Here is a 17,957-nt window from a genome sequence, read left to right on the forward strand (position 1 = left end):
CATCGGGTGTCTTACCTTTTAGTTTCTCTCCTTCAGCAATCTGACAAGAGAACCCAAAATCTGTCAGCTTGATGTTCATGTTATCATCCAGTAGAATGTTCTCTGGTTTTAGGTCTCTGTGAACAATATTCTGGGAATGCAGGTATACCACAACTTCAAGAAGGGCTCGCATTATCTTCCTGCCGGGTGTAATATTTACGAATTAGACATTACTGGGGAGATTAATCAAACTGGTGTAAAGTACAACTGGCTTAGTGGCCCATAGCAGCCAATCAGATTCCACCTTTCATTTTCTAAAGGAGCTGTGAAGAATGAAAGGTTCAATCTGATTGGTTGCTATGGGCAACTAAGCCAGTCCTACTTTACACCAGTTTGATAAATCTCCCCTTTCTTTTCCATTTCAATAACATGAGATTGTATTCATCATATTGATTGAAATGGTTAGAGGAACTTACAGATAATCTATTTATTCTATACATCTGCTGATCAGGGGTGGGAAATAAAATACACATATTATGCAACGATACGTCCTTTAAAACTTCTTGCTTCAAAGACTCAAGGCTACAAAGTGCCATTGGAACAGGAGGTATGTGTTGAACTTCACAATGAGCTTAAAGGGGTTGTCTCACTTCAGCAAATGGCATTTATCATGTAGAGAAAGTTAATACAAGGCACTTACTAATGTATTGTGATTGTCCATATTGCCTCCTTTGCTGGCTGGATTCATTTTTCCATCACATTATACACTGCTCGTATCCAGGGGTTATGGCCACTGCTGCAGCCGGGACTGGAGCTGCTGCCCATGCGTGCCTATTGTATGTAAGCTCCCATGGTGCCCCCTGCCACCAAAGAGGCCATCACTATAGTGTGCAAGCATGGTCACCAAGGCAATTCAGCAGTGTATAATGTGATGGAAAAATGAATCCAGCCAGCAAAGGAAGCAATATGGACAATCACAATATATTAGTAAGTGCCTTGTATTAACTTTCTCTACATGATAAATGGTAGTTGCTGAAGTAACACAACCCCTTTAAGGGTACAACCACACTGCGACGTGTGACAGAAATGTTGCGTGACATTTTTTTATGATAGTCTATGGTGTCGTGCTGCGACTGCAACACGACAGTCACACAAAATCCAACTTGGATGGATCTTTGGGCGACTGTTGTGTTGCAGTCGCAGCATGTCACAGTGCAACAAGGTAGACTGTTATGATAAAAAAAATGTTGTGTACCGTGCACTAAAGGTCACAAGTGTCACTAATCTCTGCAAGAAATAGACTAAAATTAAAGGGGTTATCCAACCCCCATAATGATTCCCCTTGTATACATTATACTTACCCTGTCACCCGCGACGCTCTGGATCCCTGCGCGGCCGCTGCTGCATCTCTCCGTCGCTCGGATCAAAACATCCGGTGACGGGGGGAGCAGCCAATAACAGGCCGCTACAGGGATGAGCCTCCCTAGCCTCACCCGTGAGGCTAGGGAGGCTCATGCCCATCGTGGTCTGCCATCGGCTGCTCCCCATTCCCCCCTGTCGCCGGACATTTTGATCTGAGCGACGGAGAGATCAGCAGCAGCCATGCAGGGTTCCGGAGCGACGGGGGTGCTGGGGAGCAGGTAAGTATAATGTTTACAAGGGGCCCAGGCGTTGGGGGGGGGGGGGGTCATTATAGAGGTTGGATAGCCCCTTTAACCATGATTAGAACACAATGAAGAAGATTTATCAAACATTCTGCAAAAGGAAAGGTGGAGCAGTTGCCCATAGCAACCAACAAGATTTTATCCATCTAAAAAGGTGCTAATATCCTTTTGGGTGCCATAGGTAACAGCTCCACTTTTCCTGTACACTAGCTTTGATTGATGCTCCCCCACCCATTTTCCTGAGCAACAAGCGTCTTCATTATGTAATAAGCGCCTTGTAGCAGAAAGCAGAAGTTCTGTCAATGGCCTTTATCACACCTAAGAATGTGTATAATATTCAGTATGTATCCGATAGGTAACAAATCAGATATATAGTAAACTAGATATGTTACAAAGGAAAAGAAATCTACTTAAATTTGATTTTATGGTTATTTTGTCTGAAACTTACGATCATATGTTTTTTACTTCTGTAACCTAATGGTGGTGAAGCCCATGGCTTTAAACCATTGTGTATTGCTTGTGCAGGATAATATACCACTAAGGGCTGTTTCACACGAGCGATGCCGTGCGTGACATCCGCTGCGTGAATGACAGCCAAGACCCGATGCGAACTGCAGAAGCACGGAGCAGTAACATGACTGATAATGCTCCGTGCCTCTCTGTGATCTCTTTACTACGAAATCACAGTGACAACTTTATCTCACTGTGATTTCATAGTAAAGAGATCATAGAGAGGCACGGAGCATTATCAGTCATGTTACTGCTCGGTGCTTCTGCTGTCCGCATCGGGTCTTGGCTGTCATTCACGGAGCGGATGTCACGCACAGCATCCGCTTGTGTGAAACAGCCCTAATGGGATCACTATGATATCAAGAAAAGGGGGTCTTCCTCTGTTATTGTGTACTGAGATACAGAAAGAACTGACTGAGGCCTCTTTCACACGACCGTATGGCTTTTTCACAGTTTTGCGGTCCGTTTTTCACGGATCGTTTGTTCCGTTTTTTGTTTATGTTCTGTTTTTTCTGGTCCGTTTTTCCGTATGGCATATACAGTATACAGTAATTACAATGCGGACTCATTGACTTGAATGGAGCCATGGAACGTTGCGGGCAATAATAGGAAATGCTCTATCTTTCAACATAATGGAAATACGGAAACGGAATGCATACACAGTACATTATGTTTTTTTTTGGGGAACCATTGAAATGAATGGTTCCGTATACGGACCGTATACAGCCTGTAAACAGAAAAAAAAAACGGTTGTGTGAAAGAGGCCTGAGGCTACTTTCACACTACCGTTTTTGCTGGATCCGACAGGGTTCAGCAAAACCGCTTCCGTTACAGATAATACAATCATCTGCAGCCGTTATGACCGGATCTGGTTGTATTATCTTTAACATTGCCAAGATGGATCAGTCATGAACTCCATTAAAAGTCAATGGAGGACGGATCCGTTTTCTATTGTGTCAGAGAAAACAGATCCGTCCCCATTGACTTGCATTGTGGGTTATGACGGATCAGTCTTGCTCCGCATCCCAGGACAGCATGCTGCGGTTTGCTCTACAGTATGAGAACGGAACGGAATGCATTTCAGTTAAGTCTTGTCCCCATTAACAATGAATGGTGAAAAAACGGATCTCAATACTGGAAAATATTAACGCTAGTGTGAAAGTAGCCTGAGCGCACTTTATATCAGTTTTATATCTTTGTAGTTGATTGCTGAGAATTACCAGGTATGTGCAAGTAAAGCTTCACATTGGTGCTAGGTTCACCATTACTTAAAGGGGTTTTTCTGGTAATTTAACAAATAATTTAGTTGTTTAGCAAAATGTGAATAAAAAAATTAAAAAAAACTAATATACTTTCTTTGTGAAAACTGCTTCCAAGGTCAATTTAAGTGCTGATTTGGTCATCCTGAAAGCCTATTCCATTACAGGCAGGGAGCTTCCTCATCATGTGTCGGTCACATTTTGGAAGGGAGCTGGTAGTCTGGCTAAGCTAGCCCTCTGTCTCCATCTCTGAACAGCCATGACAAATAAGAAACTGGTTTAGCTAATGGAATGAGCCAATGCAGAAAGCTCTCTCGTGTGTCACAATGAACAAATCCGTGGCGCTACTGGGATCACGGGACTGACTTCAATGAGAGCAGTGCTGCAGTGACAAGCAAAGTCTAATTTGTAGACCAAGCGGTCAGTTTCCAATGCCGGAGCCACTGACGAACAGCTAATTGGGAAGGATGGGGGGGGTTTGGACCCTCGCCAATCAGCTACTGATGGACAGCCCCTTTTAAGGTGTGACCACAATAGACTGTTCATAACAATGAATTCTTTCCATACGTGAATAGATTTAACATTTTTAATTTAGCTTTTCAAGCCAAAAGTTCAGGACAGTACCTTGTTTCCTTCTCACTCAGGGTAACTTGTTCTGTCAAGTAATCAAATAGTTCCCCTCTTTTCATCCTAAAAGAGATAATACATCGCAATTAGATTTTTTTATTTTGTATGTCTCAATGCAAATGTACAAATTAGGGCTCATTCACACGACCAAAGGCCATCTGTACCCGTGCTGAGGACCGCAAACTGCGCTCCGCAATGCTCAGGCCCGGCAGTGTGAATCCTGTATTGCGGCGTGGACCCATTGACTACCAGCCGGGCTCATATTGTCAATGTGATGTCACCGCTGCAGAGTACGGGAAGGAGAACAAGAGTGGCAGTGCTGGATCTGCCAGTTAAAGAGAATATGTCACCAATTTTCTGGTGTCCTAACTAAAGGCAACATAAACTAGTGACAGGTCCCCTTAGGAAAATGCTGGGTCACTTCTTTAATTGATTTAGCCATTTTGCTAAAAAAGTATTGATGCCGATGAGATTGCAACAACATATCTATTTGTAGATCCGGCCTAACATCTGTGCAGAAAAAAAAGTGATGGCAGGTTCCCAAGGAAAATTAAGAGGAATTTTCCACCAGGGTTCTATGTACATTTAGATAATTGAACAATCCCCTACAACACCAAACCAGTGGATGCATTTATGTACAGTACGTTAGTCAGCAGTGGCAAAAAGTGAAAGTTTTTAGTGACTGTGGTAGAGTGTCGTATGATTCTTCTGGGCGAGTTGGCAGAAGAAAATTGCCAAACATCCTTATTACCATATATATTTTCTTTCTGAATTGGCTAGTGGAAATTTGGCATTGCATTGCGGTAGCAGCAAAGTGGATGAAATTTTGGCCTTCGGGCCGACAACCTCTGTGGTCCTCCCCTGCCCCTGAAAATTAAAAACCCCACTCACCTGTCTGTGCTCCCACCACTGTTCTGCTCCCACACACAGCCACTTTCTGTTCCTGCGGGGACCAAGCCGCTTTCTGTTCCTGCGGGGACCAGAAGCAGCCAGCAATGGAACAGCTGCGGGACCATGGACAAGTGAGTGGGGTTTTTTTATGTTCAGGAGCACACGTTAGGACCCCAGGGGTTATTGGCTCCAAGGCCAGTTAATACAGTAAATCTGTCACGGTCTCTCCAGTGACAGGGGTCAGAAGATCTAAGAGACTGGCTGCACGTGATGTGATCTGACAGCCTCTTTGGTTTCACTTGTTTCTGTGTTGTTGCTGGTTATGACCACACCTCTTGTCTCAGGTGTAGCTTAAGTGGTCATTCCAACTCCTCTATTTAGTTTGGTCTCACGCATCATGCTATGTGGTTGATAGCTCCTTTCTGGTTGTGGAAGTGCTGGTGTTTGGTTCTCCTCTGAGTTCCTGCTTGTCCGCGTACTTCAGAGTTAAGTATCTTTTCCCTATTTCTTCTTTGTTGTATTCCCTTTTGGTATTAGGCCTGAGGGAGTCTCCTGTTCCTTCAGCTGGGAAGGAACAGGTCATCTTTTGTCCTGACACTATTTCCAGGCCCTTTAGGGTCAGATAGGGCTCTAGGTTTCTGCGTATGAACATTCCTACCATCGTGGTCTGTTCATAATGATAGTAGTCAGGACTCGGTTTAGGGATTCACTAGGTGGTGACCTTACCCCTTTCCTTTAGTTTTCAGGCCTAGTACCTTTTCCCTTCTCTCCTGTGTTTGGTGTGGAGTTTACCACCCACACTGCGCCATGACAAAATCTCACCCTCCTGCTGTGGGAAAAAAAATTTTTTAAGAAATTGGTATGCAGTTTGAATTTAAAAAAATCTGTGGCAAGTTAAGTCGAAGGTTTTTACGTGGAGTTCACCCTTTGCAATGTTTTTTTGTTACATTTGTTTTAAATTTATAACGCATGTGGATGAAGCTTTACTTTGGCCTCTATGCTGAAATGTAAAGGCTCTGTCCTGCTGCCAGATTTATTTGAAGACCATGAAGTCTAGAATAGTATGTAGTTTGCCATATTATTATGCAATTGTATATACTTAAGGGGTTATCCAGATTTAAAAAAAACATGGTTGCTTTCTCTGTATGTCTGATCTTAATATATACCCTACAAATTAAATGTTTGGTTTTGCCACAGCACCCATACAGTAACATCCGAGTGCTGAAAACCCCAGCGATCGCTAGAACGAGGAGAAAGAGGTGGTCGTACAGAGTGCTGTATCTCATTGTTCCAGGAGATGGGATAGAGAGAGGCTCCTAGACTTTTGTTGAGCCCATCTTTAACAGTGAGGAGACAGCGTCTTGTGTGAGAACTTTGTTCTAGCACTAGGTGGGGTGTCAGCACCTGGAACCCCACCAATCAAACCTTTTGATATATCACTAGGACATATCAAATTAACATGCTGCTGACATTTTCACTTCTATAAATATACTGGTACATTATGCAATTAATCAGCACAGAACATTGGACCTATTCAGTTCATTCGTTTAGACCCGCTCACTTAACTGCCATAGATCACTACAAACCTTGGGATAACATTTGATTTGGCCCTGTCCTTCAAACCGCACTTCCAAGCCCTTATCTACTCCTGCTGGCTCCAACGCAAAAACATTTCTTGTATGTGCTCTTTCCTCAACCATGAGTCAACAAAAATGATAAACATCATCTACCACCTAGACCAGTGGTGGCAAACCTATGGCACGGGTGCCAGAGGCGGCACTCAGAGCCCTCCCTGTGGGCACCCACACCCTGGAAAAAGGTGTATCAATATGCCTTAGACTTTTCCTGCCATTCATCAGCACAGGGGTCACTATGAACAGCACAGGCAGCGCACTGAATGTAGGCAGGCTATTATAGCTAAGTGATAAAGTACAAGGAAGATATACTATATTGGACTGTAGTATTCAGAGTAAATTGCCATGTTGGCACCTTGTAATAAATAAGTGGGTTGCAGTTTGGGCACGCATTCTCTAAAAGGTTCGCCATCACTGACCTAGACTACTGCAACATCACCCGATACATCCCGACACAATTTCTTGCCCTTTAAAGGCATCCTCCTTTGCTCTACTTATGTCTACTCCTCACACAATTAACTCCAAGATTTCTCCTGTGCATCCCACATACTCTAGAGCTTGCTACCCCAACCCATCAGAATCTGATCACCCAAGGAACCTTCAAAAGCAACCTGAAAACTGACCACTTCAGAAAAGCCTACAACCAACATCTGCAGGCAGAGTCTACCCTGACCTATTCTCTCCTTCCACCATTCAGGGTCCTTTCACACTCTATAGCAGTCTGTCACTTAGTTCATGCTTATTGTACTTATTTTTCTAATAAAATTATACATATAAACCTTTTCCTTATAAATCAGAAATTAATGGTGCTTTAATCCCTTAAGGACGGGGCCAATTTAAATGTTTTATTCCATGACTTTCTGAAGCCATAACTTTTTCATTATTCTGTTCACATAGCCGTATGAGGGCTTTCTTTTTTGCAGAACAATTTGTACTTTTTAATAACACCATTTTATATTGCACACAATGTAATAGGAAGCTGGAAGGAATTCAAATTTGGTGCAAATGGAAAAAGAAAACACAATTCTGCCACAGTTTTATGAGTTTTGTAACGTGTTTTGATATTCAGAAACAAATATATATTTTTTCTTTGCATTGCCATATTCTGACCCCCATAACTTTTTTATAGTTACATCTATGGAGCTTTGTGAGGATAATTTTTTACAGAGCGTCCATAGTTTTTATTGATACCATTTGGAAGTATGTACAACTTGTTTATCCCTTGTTTTTTAATTTTTTTGGGGAGGTGAAGTGACGAAAATATGTTGAATTAGCAGTTTAGATTTTTTTGCCATTCAGTGTATGGGATAAATATTTTAAAGTACAGGCATGTGTCCTACAGTGCTCAGTGCAGTCCATACACCCTTGACATGTCAGCAGTGTACGGATTGCAAAGCGTGATATGCACCTGAAATCTAGGTGCCTATTTCGCAAAGAAAAGTAAAAAAATAAAAATAACAATAATCAAAGTACATTACAAAAATTATTTCCATCATTATTTAGGATAGGTTTTAATTAAGTTTATCTGACCATTTAGGTATACTTATATATATAACATTGTGGGGGAGATCAGTAGTATCCAAATGAGTTTTGGTTTGAGATTAAACTGGCCATTTGGTGACATTTTAAGCGCATGTGAAAGAGTATTGAATATTTTTTAATGAACTGATATATCAGTCTCATCTACAATGTCAGGGTCTAAATACTCCTGTAGTTATGGGAAGGTCTCACTTTAACCCTGGCATTGAGACAGAGCAAAAGTTAAAAAATATCATGTAGAGTAATTATAACTAGTTAAACGAAAGGGTAAAGGGACATCTGAGCTTGTAATAGCTGGCCGTCAGACGTCTCCAGGGTCAGCTGTCATACAGACACGATGGCAGGTACCATATCCAACAATGCACAGAATGCGGTAGAGAGAATCACACAGAACCTTCTGGCATCGGACAGATATCTTAAGCTTATTAGAATTACATTCATAAACCTCATTCAACTGTTGAAGTGTAAAGTCCAGAAGATTACGTTTTCCTAAAGGGAGATGTACAGGCACTGTCTAGGCTTCCCACATGGTTGATGACTTGCAGTTGAACACAGTAATAACCAGAATATTCATAAGATGTGTATTTGTTTAAACCAAGCCAACAACATGCATATCTCATTTTTATACCTTTTGAAAGAAGTGATTTTTTTAAAATTATTATACAGGACATGGGCTATCACTTAGTGGCACTTCATGAATCCATCACAGATGTCTAGCTTACATAAGTATTACCGTATTCAGTTTCACATTTCCTAGAAGTTAAATTAGACTTCGTTCGTGTGCAAAGATGGACTATGCTATTTTAGTGCAGTGGAGTTGCATAACTGATTTTTTTTCTACAATCCAGTCCCTTCATAGTATAACATAAAATAGGAAGGACCTATAATATGAAAAATAAATCACAACAATATATAGGATATAACATACTGCTAGAACGTGGTGACATATAGGTTTACCAACAGGTGCACAAATATAAACAACACCCAAATGACCATGAAACATCAGTACAAACTAACCAAATAAACAGCAGTGATTTAGCATAAAGTGCCAGAACCAGGGGCGGATTGGGAACTTAATGTGGCCCTGGAAAAAAAAACTAAAAGTGGCCCCATGTTGTAGGTGGGTCCAAATTGACAAAAGACGGGACAAAACAAATAGGCGGGGACAACACAAATAGGCGGGGACAACTGAAGTAGGTAGGGTCTGCAATACCATAGTGCAGCACAGAAAACGGTCCCTGCAGAACCAAATACTACAGGGCAGCACAAAATACTGCCACCCCAACCACAGTATTTAACTGTATCACTGTTGAGTTCAGAGGGGCACATGTGGCCCTTGAACGTCAGGTCATTATGTACCTGGCCTGCAGCCATAAAGAGGGTTTGAGTGGCCCCCTGGGCATCGGCCCACCGAGAAAATTCCCTGTAGGGTCTATGGCCAATCCGCCCCTGGCCAACACAGATGAGTCTATAGATCATTCTACACAAACTGAGAAGTCTTGCATCCTAGTGATATAAAAAGAGCTTATAAGGTCACTATGTACTTGCTGGTTTTCTTTCCCAGTATTATCATTTTGTTGTTGTCTATACAGTATTTGTATCCTGCTCTGTGTCTATTTACATCTATCACAGCTTTATGTACTTATTCTTAGACCTTAAAGGGTTTCTGTCATCAGAAAAATCATTATGTAGCTGGCTGACCTTAGCGATGTGCTAATGTCAGCAGAACATAACTGTGTGACTTATATCTCCCTGCCTGCCACCGTTCGCGCAAAATAATAACGTTTATAATATGCAAATGAGCCTTCAGGTGCTAGTGGGGCGTTGCTGCCGCACCTACAGGCTCTGTCCTCTCAACGTTTGGCACGCCCTTGTAAAGGTGATTGACATCCTCAGTCTCCTCCGTGCCCAGCAAATCCCGCGCCTGCGCCGTCCATTTTAGTATTAGGCGCAGACGCAGTGAGTGAAGGACGGCAGCAGGCGAGCGTCCTTCACTCAATGCGCCTAATACTAAAATGGACGGCGCAGGCGCGGGATTTGCTGGGCACGGAGGAGACTTAGGATGTCAATCACCTTTACAAGGGCGTGCCAAACGGTGAGAGGACGGAGCCTCTAGGTGCTGCAGCAACGCCCCACTAGCACCTAGAGGCTCATTTGCATATTATAAAAGTCATTATTTTGCGCAAACGGCGGCAGGCAGGGAGATACAAGTCACACAGTTATGTACTGCTGACATTAGCACATCGCTAAGGTCAGCCAGCTACAGAACGATTTTTCTGATGACAGAAACCCTTTAAAGGTATTCTCCGGTCTGAAATAATCAAAAATAATCATTTATGAAGGTATGTGTAATTTTATAATGTATTTCTGTTACTTTTATTGCTCCTATCTTCCAATCTGTTTGGGGGGCATTGCGCCACTTCCCTAGGCACAGGAGAGACCTGCATTTTAAGGTAGCTGACTTTCCTTCCTAACCTTTGTCCTTACTGGTGTCTAAATCTGGCAAACGGCACAGGTCATTGATAACGATCTCTATACTGTAGCGTAGTGTTTGCAGATTCAGAACATGGCAGACTGCCATGGTACATTTCATTGCACAATCCTCCCTAATTTCTCAGGAAGGAGTCTCTAGGAGTCTTGATTGTCCTTGTATTCTTGCAAATTTAACCCCCTGCAAAAGTTCTCATGCCTGTTAAAGTTTAATAACTATTATTAGCAATTGCAATACTAATAACCAGTAATACAAATCAAGCTAATGTATACTTACAGGTCGAAGATAAGGAAGAAAAATGTGTGGGACTCATAACTGTCTTTCAGCTGGACTGTAAAGAATAAATAGAGAAGGATATGTTACTACTGTACATATATTGACTTGTAGTTATGGTTTCATAGGTTTTTATTTCAATTAGTCTAAAATTCAGTGCCCATTAATTCCATAATATATCTTTATAGAGTAGTAGCTGTTATCCAGAGATCCTAGCGGCTGCTTTCCTTTAGAAAGCCATATAGGTAAATAATAATATTATTGCACGCTGCAGCATCACTAGGGCGCAGTTTTGGTGGCATATCGCTAGGATAGGTGCTGGTCCCACCTTTATGGGAGTGCTGAAAATAGTCAAGCAGCCGAAATTATTGGGAAGCGCAATGCTCAAACATGACCACCGCTCCATATACATCTATGGGGCTGAAGGGCTTGGATATTTTCGGCAGTCCATGAAAATGAATGGAGGGCTCCATTTTCTGGGACCCGCACCTATCAGACATTGGTGGCATATCCTAGCGATATGCCATCAATGTGTAAGATGGGCCAACGTCTTTAAAAGGGTTATCCAACCCTTATAATGCCCCCCCCCCCAAGTGCCCGGGCCTCTCACACAGATTGTAGTTACCTTGCTCAGCGGCATCTGCGTTGCTTCTAATGCCAGCACGGTCGCCGATGCATCTACCTGTCATGCGGATCAAAACCTCTGGCAACAGGGAGGGGGAGCCAATAGCAGGCCGCAATGGGAACGAGCCTCCCTAGCATTGCTCGTCCCCGTCGCGGCCTGCTTTTGGCTGCCCCGCCCTTCGCCAGATGTATTGATCCGCACAACAGGCAGATGCAGCGGCGGCTGTACAGGAAACTGGAGCGACGCAGGTGCCGGGGAGCGAGGTACGTACAATCTGTGTGAGGGGCCTGGGCATTTGGGGGTCATTATAGGGGTTGGAGAATCCCTTTAATATAGAGTTGGGTAATATATAAATCCGATTTAAGTAACCTCCTTGTGGTGGTTGCTGCAGGCAGAGTTTGGCAGTTTAAAGACAATGTATAATCAGAAATTCCATATTATTTTAATTAGTTTTTTGTTATAAACATGTTTTTTTTAAATCTTTTACGTGACTGTCCATCTACAGCAAACAATCTTCATATACACTAGTGTTCACACTGTCCATTAGAGCAAACACAATGCGCTGACATTCCCAGTTCTCCTGCTCCCTCTGCCAGCCCCTACCTCTAGCTGACCTAACCCTACAAGGCACTGTCCCTAGTTTAATAGTCAATTTCCTGGTGACAGATTCCCCTTAAACACATTTATTTGTGTTTCGAGTAGTGTTTTATTAGGAGAGAGAATACAGCGACTGTTGGTCCCAGTCCCAGCGTTCGCTTTATTAGAAACATGTGAGATGTGCAACAACTAATCTTAAAAGAAAGCATGTGAAATGTATTATTATGATGTCTGTTTGCCTCATGATTCTACGTCATTTCAGTTTTGTTATTTAGATGCAAGCATGTAGTTATGCAGATATTAGTTGTTGTTTTTTTTAGTTTTTTTAAAGGATCTTCCGTATTCCTCCGCAGTTCACGCTCCTGTCTGCCTCTGTGCAGATATAAAATAGAATTTTATTTTTCACCCTCTTTCTTTCAATTCCTCATCCCATAATGCCTCAGTACAACATCATGGATGCAGTGGAGCCATCTACACCATCTCTCTGCCTGCTGGGGGAACATTGGTATACAGTTAGACAGACTGAGCTGCCTTCTTTATCATAAGGGTGCATTCACTCGACTGTATGTTGTTCAATTACTTTTAGAAAAAATGAGAGAAAAATCAGAGAAAATGATGTGATACAACATCAGACCTCGATTGCAGATCGAGGCTGAGTACATAAATGAACAGACAATCATAAGAACTTCACATTTGAGAGATTATGAACACTGTTGAGTAATGGGACAAGCAGAGCGTATATAGCATCAAATATATATGCTTAAAGGGCTTCTGTCACCCCACTAAACTTTTTTTTTTTTTGGTTTACTTATAATCCCTATAGTGCGATTTCTGCATACATAAGCTAAATAATCATTTCGGTCCAGTAGAATTAGTTAAAAATGTAATATGCAAATTACCTTGCTACCAGCAAGTAGGGCGGCTACTTGCTGGTAGCAGCCGTATCCTCCGATCCTAATGACGCCCCCCTCCGCATTGTGATTGACAGGGCCAGGGAACGGGATCGTCCTCTGCTGGCCCTGTTTGAATTCAAAATATCGCGCCTGCGCCGTACCTGTCTTCAATCGGCGCAGGCGCACTGAGATGCGGCCGCTCGCTTGGCCGCTCCATCCTCAATGCGCCTGCGCCAATGATGTCACATCTACACCCGGCACAGGCGCATTGAGGATGGAGCAGCCGAGCGAGCGGCCGTCTCTCAGTGCGCCTGCGCCGATTGAAGACAGGTACGGCGCAGGCGAGGATTAGCCTGTCTAATCCTCGGCAAAATGACATGACATCCTTTTTTACCGGCTCAACATGATTACCAAACTTGTATAGTTTTAATACTTAAAAAAAAAAAGGAAAAACCTTTGAAAAAAAATCTAAATATTATTTGCATCACAATTTTCTGGCAGCTATAACTTTCTTATATTTCAGTCTACAGAGCTGTGTAGGGGCTTGTTTTTTGCGGAACAAATGTAGTTTTTATTGGTACCATTTTTGTGGTATGTACAACTTTTTGATCACTGTCGTTCAATTTATTTGGGGGGACAGGGTGACCCAAAAATTGTGAATTGTGTGTTTTTTATCTTTTCTTTCATTACGGTGTTCACTGCGCAGGAAATGTTTAATAATATAATAATATTTTAATTGTTTTTTTTTCACTTTTTATTTAATAACTATTAGCCCGCTTAGGGGGCTAGAGCCTGCAATCTTTTGATTCCTCATCCCGTTCACCCTAATAAAGATCTATTAGGGTGGATGGGATTTGGACACACTCCCTGCTGAGCTGTGCTTTGGGCACTGCTTAGCAGGGAGGTTACCATGACAGCCCTGGGAAGCTTCAGCAGGCTGTGAGATTGCAGAGCTCCAATCGGAAGGCAGAGGGAGCCGGACCCCTGTGCCTAACCTCACAGAAGCAGCAATCACTTTTGAACATGGCATCTAAGTGGTTAAATGACAGGGTTCGGTGTGTATTATACAGTCAGCACCTGCTGTGTATGGAGCAAGCTCACCACAGCAGCCCACTCCATACAATTGTGGGCGCATTATGCCGTACATGTATGGCATTATGTGTTAAGGGGTTAACGACAGTTCAGGAGCTGAGATAGCGCTATTGCTGGCAGGTGATGGCTGTGTTATACACCTTACACACATGGGCGGTGACTAGAGATAACCTCTCAGATACCACGATAAATAGCAACCTCGGCATTTGAGCAGAGCAGTTAGTCAAAGGAAGGGAGCTCCCTCTGACCACTGATAGCTCTCCCCATGAAGAGAAAGTAGAGCCAATTAGTTGTCATGATAGCCTGAAGTCTTGTGAAGGCTTTCAGGCCTGTCGTGGTAATTTTGTGTTATGACCAGCAGGTGAGAACCTGCTGCCCCATGTGACCAACTCCCTCTGAGGGAGATGTTTAAGCACACCCCTTGTTCTTCAAACAACATCTCTGATGGTGAGGAGAGATTTTCCCGAGGGGTGTACCAGGTGCTACCTCAGAGGGAAATTGGACACAAGAGAATTGGAACCAGAGTGTGAACCCACTGCACTGACCTCCAGTTGATACAATACACCCAGTGCATGCTAAGAGGCCAGCGGCTGATCAGATGAAAGCGAAGTCAGGGCAAGAGGCAGTCAGGCAAAGTCCATAACGTAGATCAGGGCAGGAGGTAATCAGGCAAAGTCCGCAAAACGTAATCCGAAGTCTGATACACATAATGACAAGAACCAACAGAACACCTTTGCTCAAACAGGAAACTAGACAACATAGGAACCTTAGTTGCTCAGGCGTCTTCCTGTAGATGGAGGCGCCTTTATATACCTCCTGCAGACCAGCTATAGGCAGGGGAAGATAGAGGACATGCAGAGGCTGCCCCACAAAGGGAGGAGAGACATGCCCGCACACACCCTAAATACACACAAGAAACTCAGAGCCAGAAGGGAGATGCTGGTGACAGGAATGCAGACCAGAGCTACGAATCCCACTGCCTGTGCCTGTCATTACCGCACGCAGCGGAAAGGAATGAAGAAGCCTGTACCTGCGTGTGGGGACAGAATCGCAGGTAAGGGGAGATGGGCTAACATTTTGGTGTTAAACTATTTCAGTCTATAGTATGAGATCACATGTTTCAGTTCCCTAGGAGAACTAAAAATAAAAGTTAAAAAAAAAGTTGTTAAGAATGTATATATCAATAAACAAACAATAAAAAATAAATATCATTGGTATCGCTCTTGTTATGGCATTGGGTGTGGAAACACTGTGTTAAACAACCAGTTGACACCTACGGGCATTATCCTAGCAGGCCCCTAGTATTCAAACGTTAAAGGGGTTTTCCGTGAATTTAATATTTGATGTATTATTCCTATACATTTGAATAGGAGCGAACTGTCCCATTGAAATGAATGGGACGGCTTGTAATTACACCTGCTCACCACTGCGATGTCGACTGCGAGCAGGTAAACAATGAAAGGAAGGCTGCGCTCGCACATAGCGCAGCCTTCTCTTCAACCAGCTGATTGGCCAGGTTTCAGACCCCCACGATCCATATTAAAATCCCGGAAACCCCCTTTAAACCCTATACAGGAATTTGGAATTAACTGCTGGGAGCCATCAGGCCACTACCTCTTGTAGTAGTACTGGTGTGGTAGTACGTATGTGATATGGGGAATTAAACTGTGCTATCAAAATTATATCTCCAAAAACAAGCCCTCATATGGCTATGTGGACAGAACAGTTATGACTCTTGGAAGATAAGGAGGAGAAAATGAAAGCAAAGATATTAAAGTTGTTTACAGTGCCAAGAAATTAATGAAACACACATACGGGAAACTTTAGTTTTGCGCAGATTTTACTTTTAAGGCAATACAGCATGCCCTAACACAACACACTATATAACTGAATTATGTTGAAGAGATTTTTTTTTTTTTAATCTTGCTCACTACAATGTAACATCTGGCTGTTGTGAATGCTTGTGAAATCAGCATTTTTCTGTCCACAGACCTTGAAATTGTGTGGCAGGTCGTTGTTACATATATATGTTTCTACATTATAAAAGTAAAAGCTAATACTCACTGACATTCGGATGTCCTGAGACCTTCTGCAATATGTCGATCTCTTTAATGGTAGCTTCTCGAAGCTCCTTAATTTCCTCATTTGTCATATGGTCACCAGTGATATCAATAATTTTGACAGCAAAGTCCTCTCTGGTGGGCTTGTAGATACATCGACGTACCACACTACTAACTCCTCTACAGAAAGTACAGAAAGTGTCAACAAGATATGTAAAAAATATATTTATACACATATTTATATATGTGAAATGACTTCTATTCAAAGATGTCAGTCTGTACCAGAGATACAGTACCTCTCAGCTACTGGTGATTGTAGATATGGTATTTAGTGCTCAAAGCCCTCATGCACATGGCCGTCATTGGCCGTTCCGTGCATTGGGGACTGCAATTTGCAACATCTGTGATCAACTTGAATGGGTCTGTGATCTGTCCGCACCACAAAAAAGTAGTCCATGCACTACTCTTTCGCGGTGCAAAGGACAGACAGAAACCCCACAGAAGCACTCAGTGGTGCTTCTGTGGGGTTCTGTCCCTCCGTTCCGCACCGGACCTTCCGGATTGTGGGCCGCAATACGGGCATGGCCAGGCAACGGCTGTGTGCACAAGGCCAAAGCCTACTCATACATCAGCCACATCTTCCTACATAAAACCTGTAACCTCCCCTGACATGTTTGTTTTAGTAACTACTTGCATTTCCTCATATTATAACAGCTGTCGAGCATCTAATCTATTCTTAAGATAAGATAAACTTTATTAATTCCTAAGTCATAGCAGCATCACAACACTCAACTTACAGCCATACATTACATTAAATAAAACACTCTAAAGAACATTCATTATTAAAACAGACAAGTATACTTCCCACAAAAAAGCCAATTCCCTTATCACTGGTCACCCTAACATTAATTGTCATCCTGTAAACCCTCAAGTCCTCTCTTTTTTTTAAATGTATTTCCGATTTCTCCTGTTTCTGGGGTTGTCATACATTTTACAAGTTCACAGTTTTTTACACAGTTCAAGTCTGTACAACCTTACTGCAAAGCTGATCTGTATCTGCTAAGACCCAGCAGCTTGCGCAAACATCTGCACCCTGGCGATCAACCCTACCTAGGCGTAGGTCCCAGAAGTGTAACCTGCATCTGTCAGATATTTATGGCATATCCTGTGGGAATAGCTCATTAACAGTTATGAATAAAGTATATAGTATTATACTTTTGTTCTTTAAAATTCTTTACCTTCCCAGGATCTCTTTGGTCTCATATTTCTCATAAAACTCTTGAGAATTCTGCCAATCAGGTAATTCCTCTTCACGAGTCATTGTTCTTTATTATTTCCCTTAGGAACCTGCAATACAATAGACCACATATTAGAAACACCCCCACTAAGGCCACATTCACATCAGCGATAGAAATCTCCACTGTTCTGCTCCATTAAAGGTGCAGAACTATGAAAGTAATGGAAGTGCAGGATTCGGCACATATCTGACTACAACGGGGTCCATTTGGATTACGTTCGAGTGTCCACATTTTTAACGGGGGGAAAAAATTCTGCATGCAGGAATTTTTTGCTTGCTCTTTTTGGAGAAATGTACAATAAAGGTCCTGAACAGAGCCACCAACTTAGATGTGAACAAGCCCTCACAAGTGGCAGCAGTTAAAGAAGAAGACTTACCTGAAGACATTCAGAAATGGCTTTTTGGTGTAGATCAGTCTTGTAAAACTATTCTATATATAGTACTCTCATGCTGAGTTATCAGCATAGCTGTCCTGTGTAGATCTCATGAGAATACTTCCTGTTCAGATTTGTGTTGGATGAGAAGG

General features: G+C 42.5%; 1 protein-coding gene across 3 annotated transcripts in view; it reads right to left on the reverse strand.

Moving 5' to 3' along the window:
* Positions 1 to 17,957, reverse strand: part of PHKG1 (phosphorylase kinase catalytic subunit gamma 1) — a 41,510-nt gene that overhangs the window by 9,836 nt on the left and 13,717 nt on the right. For all 3 annotated transcript variants that reach the window (XM_044287429.1, XM_044287428.1, XM_044287430.1), the window contains exons 2-6: positions 17,373 to 17,481; positions 16,139 to 16,314; positions 10,871 to 10,925; positions 4,037 to 4,102; positions 16 to 179 (exon numbers count right to left, since the gene is read on the reverse strand). In XM_044287429.1, coding sequence (XP_044143364.1) covers positions 16 to 179; positions 4,037 to 4,102; positions 10,871 to 10,925; positions 16,139 to 16,314; positions 17,373 to 17,455 — 544 coding nt within the window. In that variant the 5' untranslated portion in view covers positions 17,456 to 17,481. The remainder of the gene's footprint in view (positions 1 to 15; positions 180 to 4,036; positions 4,103 to 10,870; positions 10,926 to 16,138; positions 16,315 to 17,372; positions 17,482 to 17,957) is intronic.

Source organism: Bufo gargarizans, chromosome 3 (genome assembly GCF_014858855.1).
Source record: "Bufo gargarizans isolate SCDJY-AF-19 chromosome 3, ASM1485885v1, whole genome shotgun sequence".
Taxonomy (NCBI): Eukaryota; Metazoa; Chordata; class Amphibia; order Anura; family Bufonidae; genus Bufo; species Bufo gargarizans.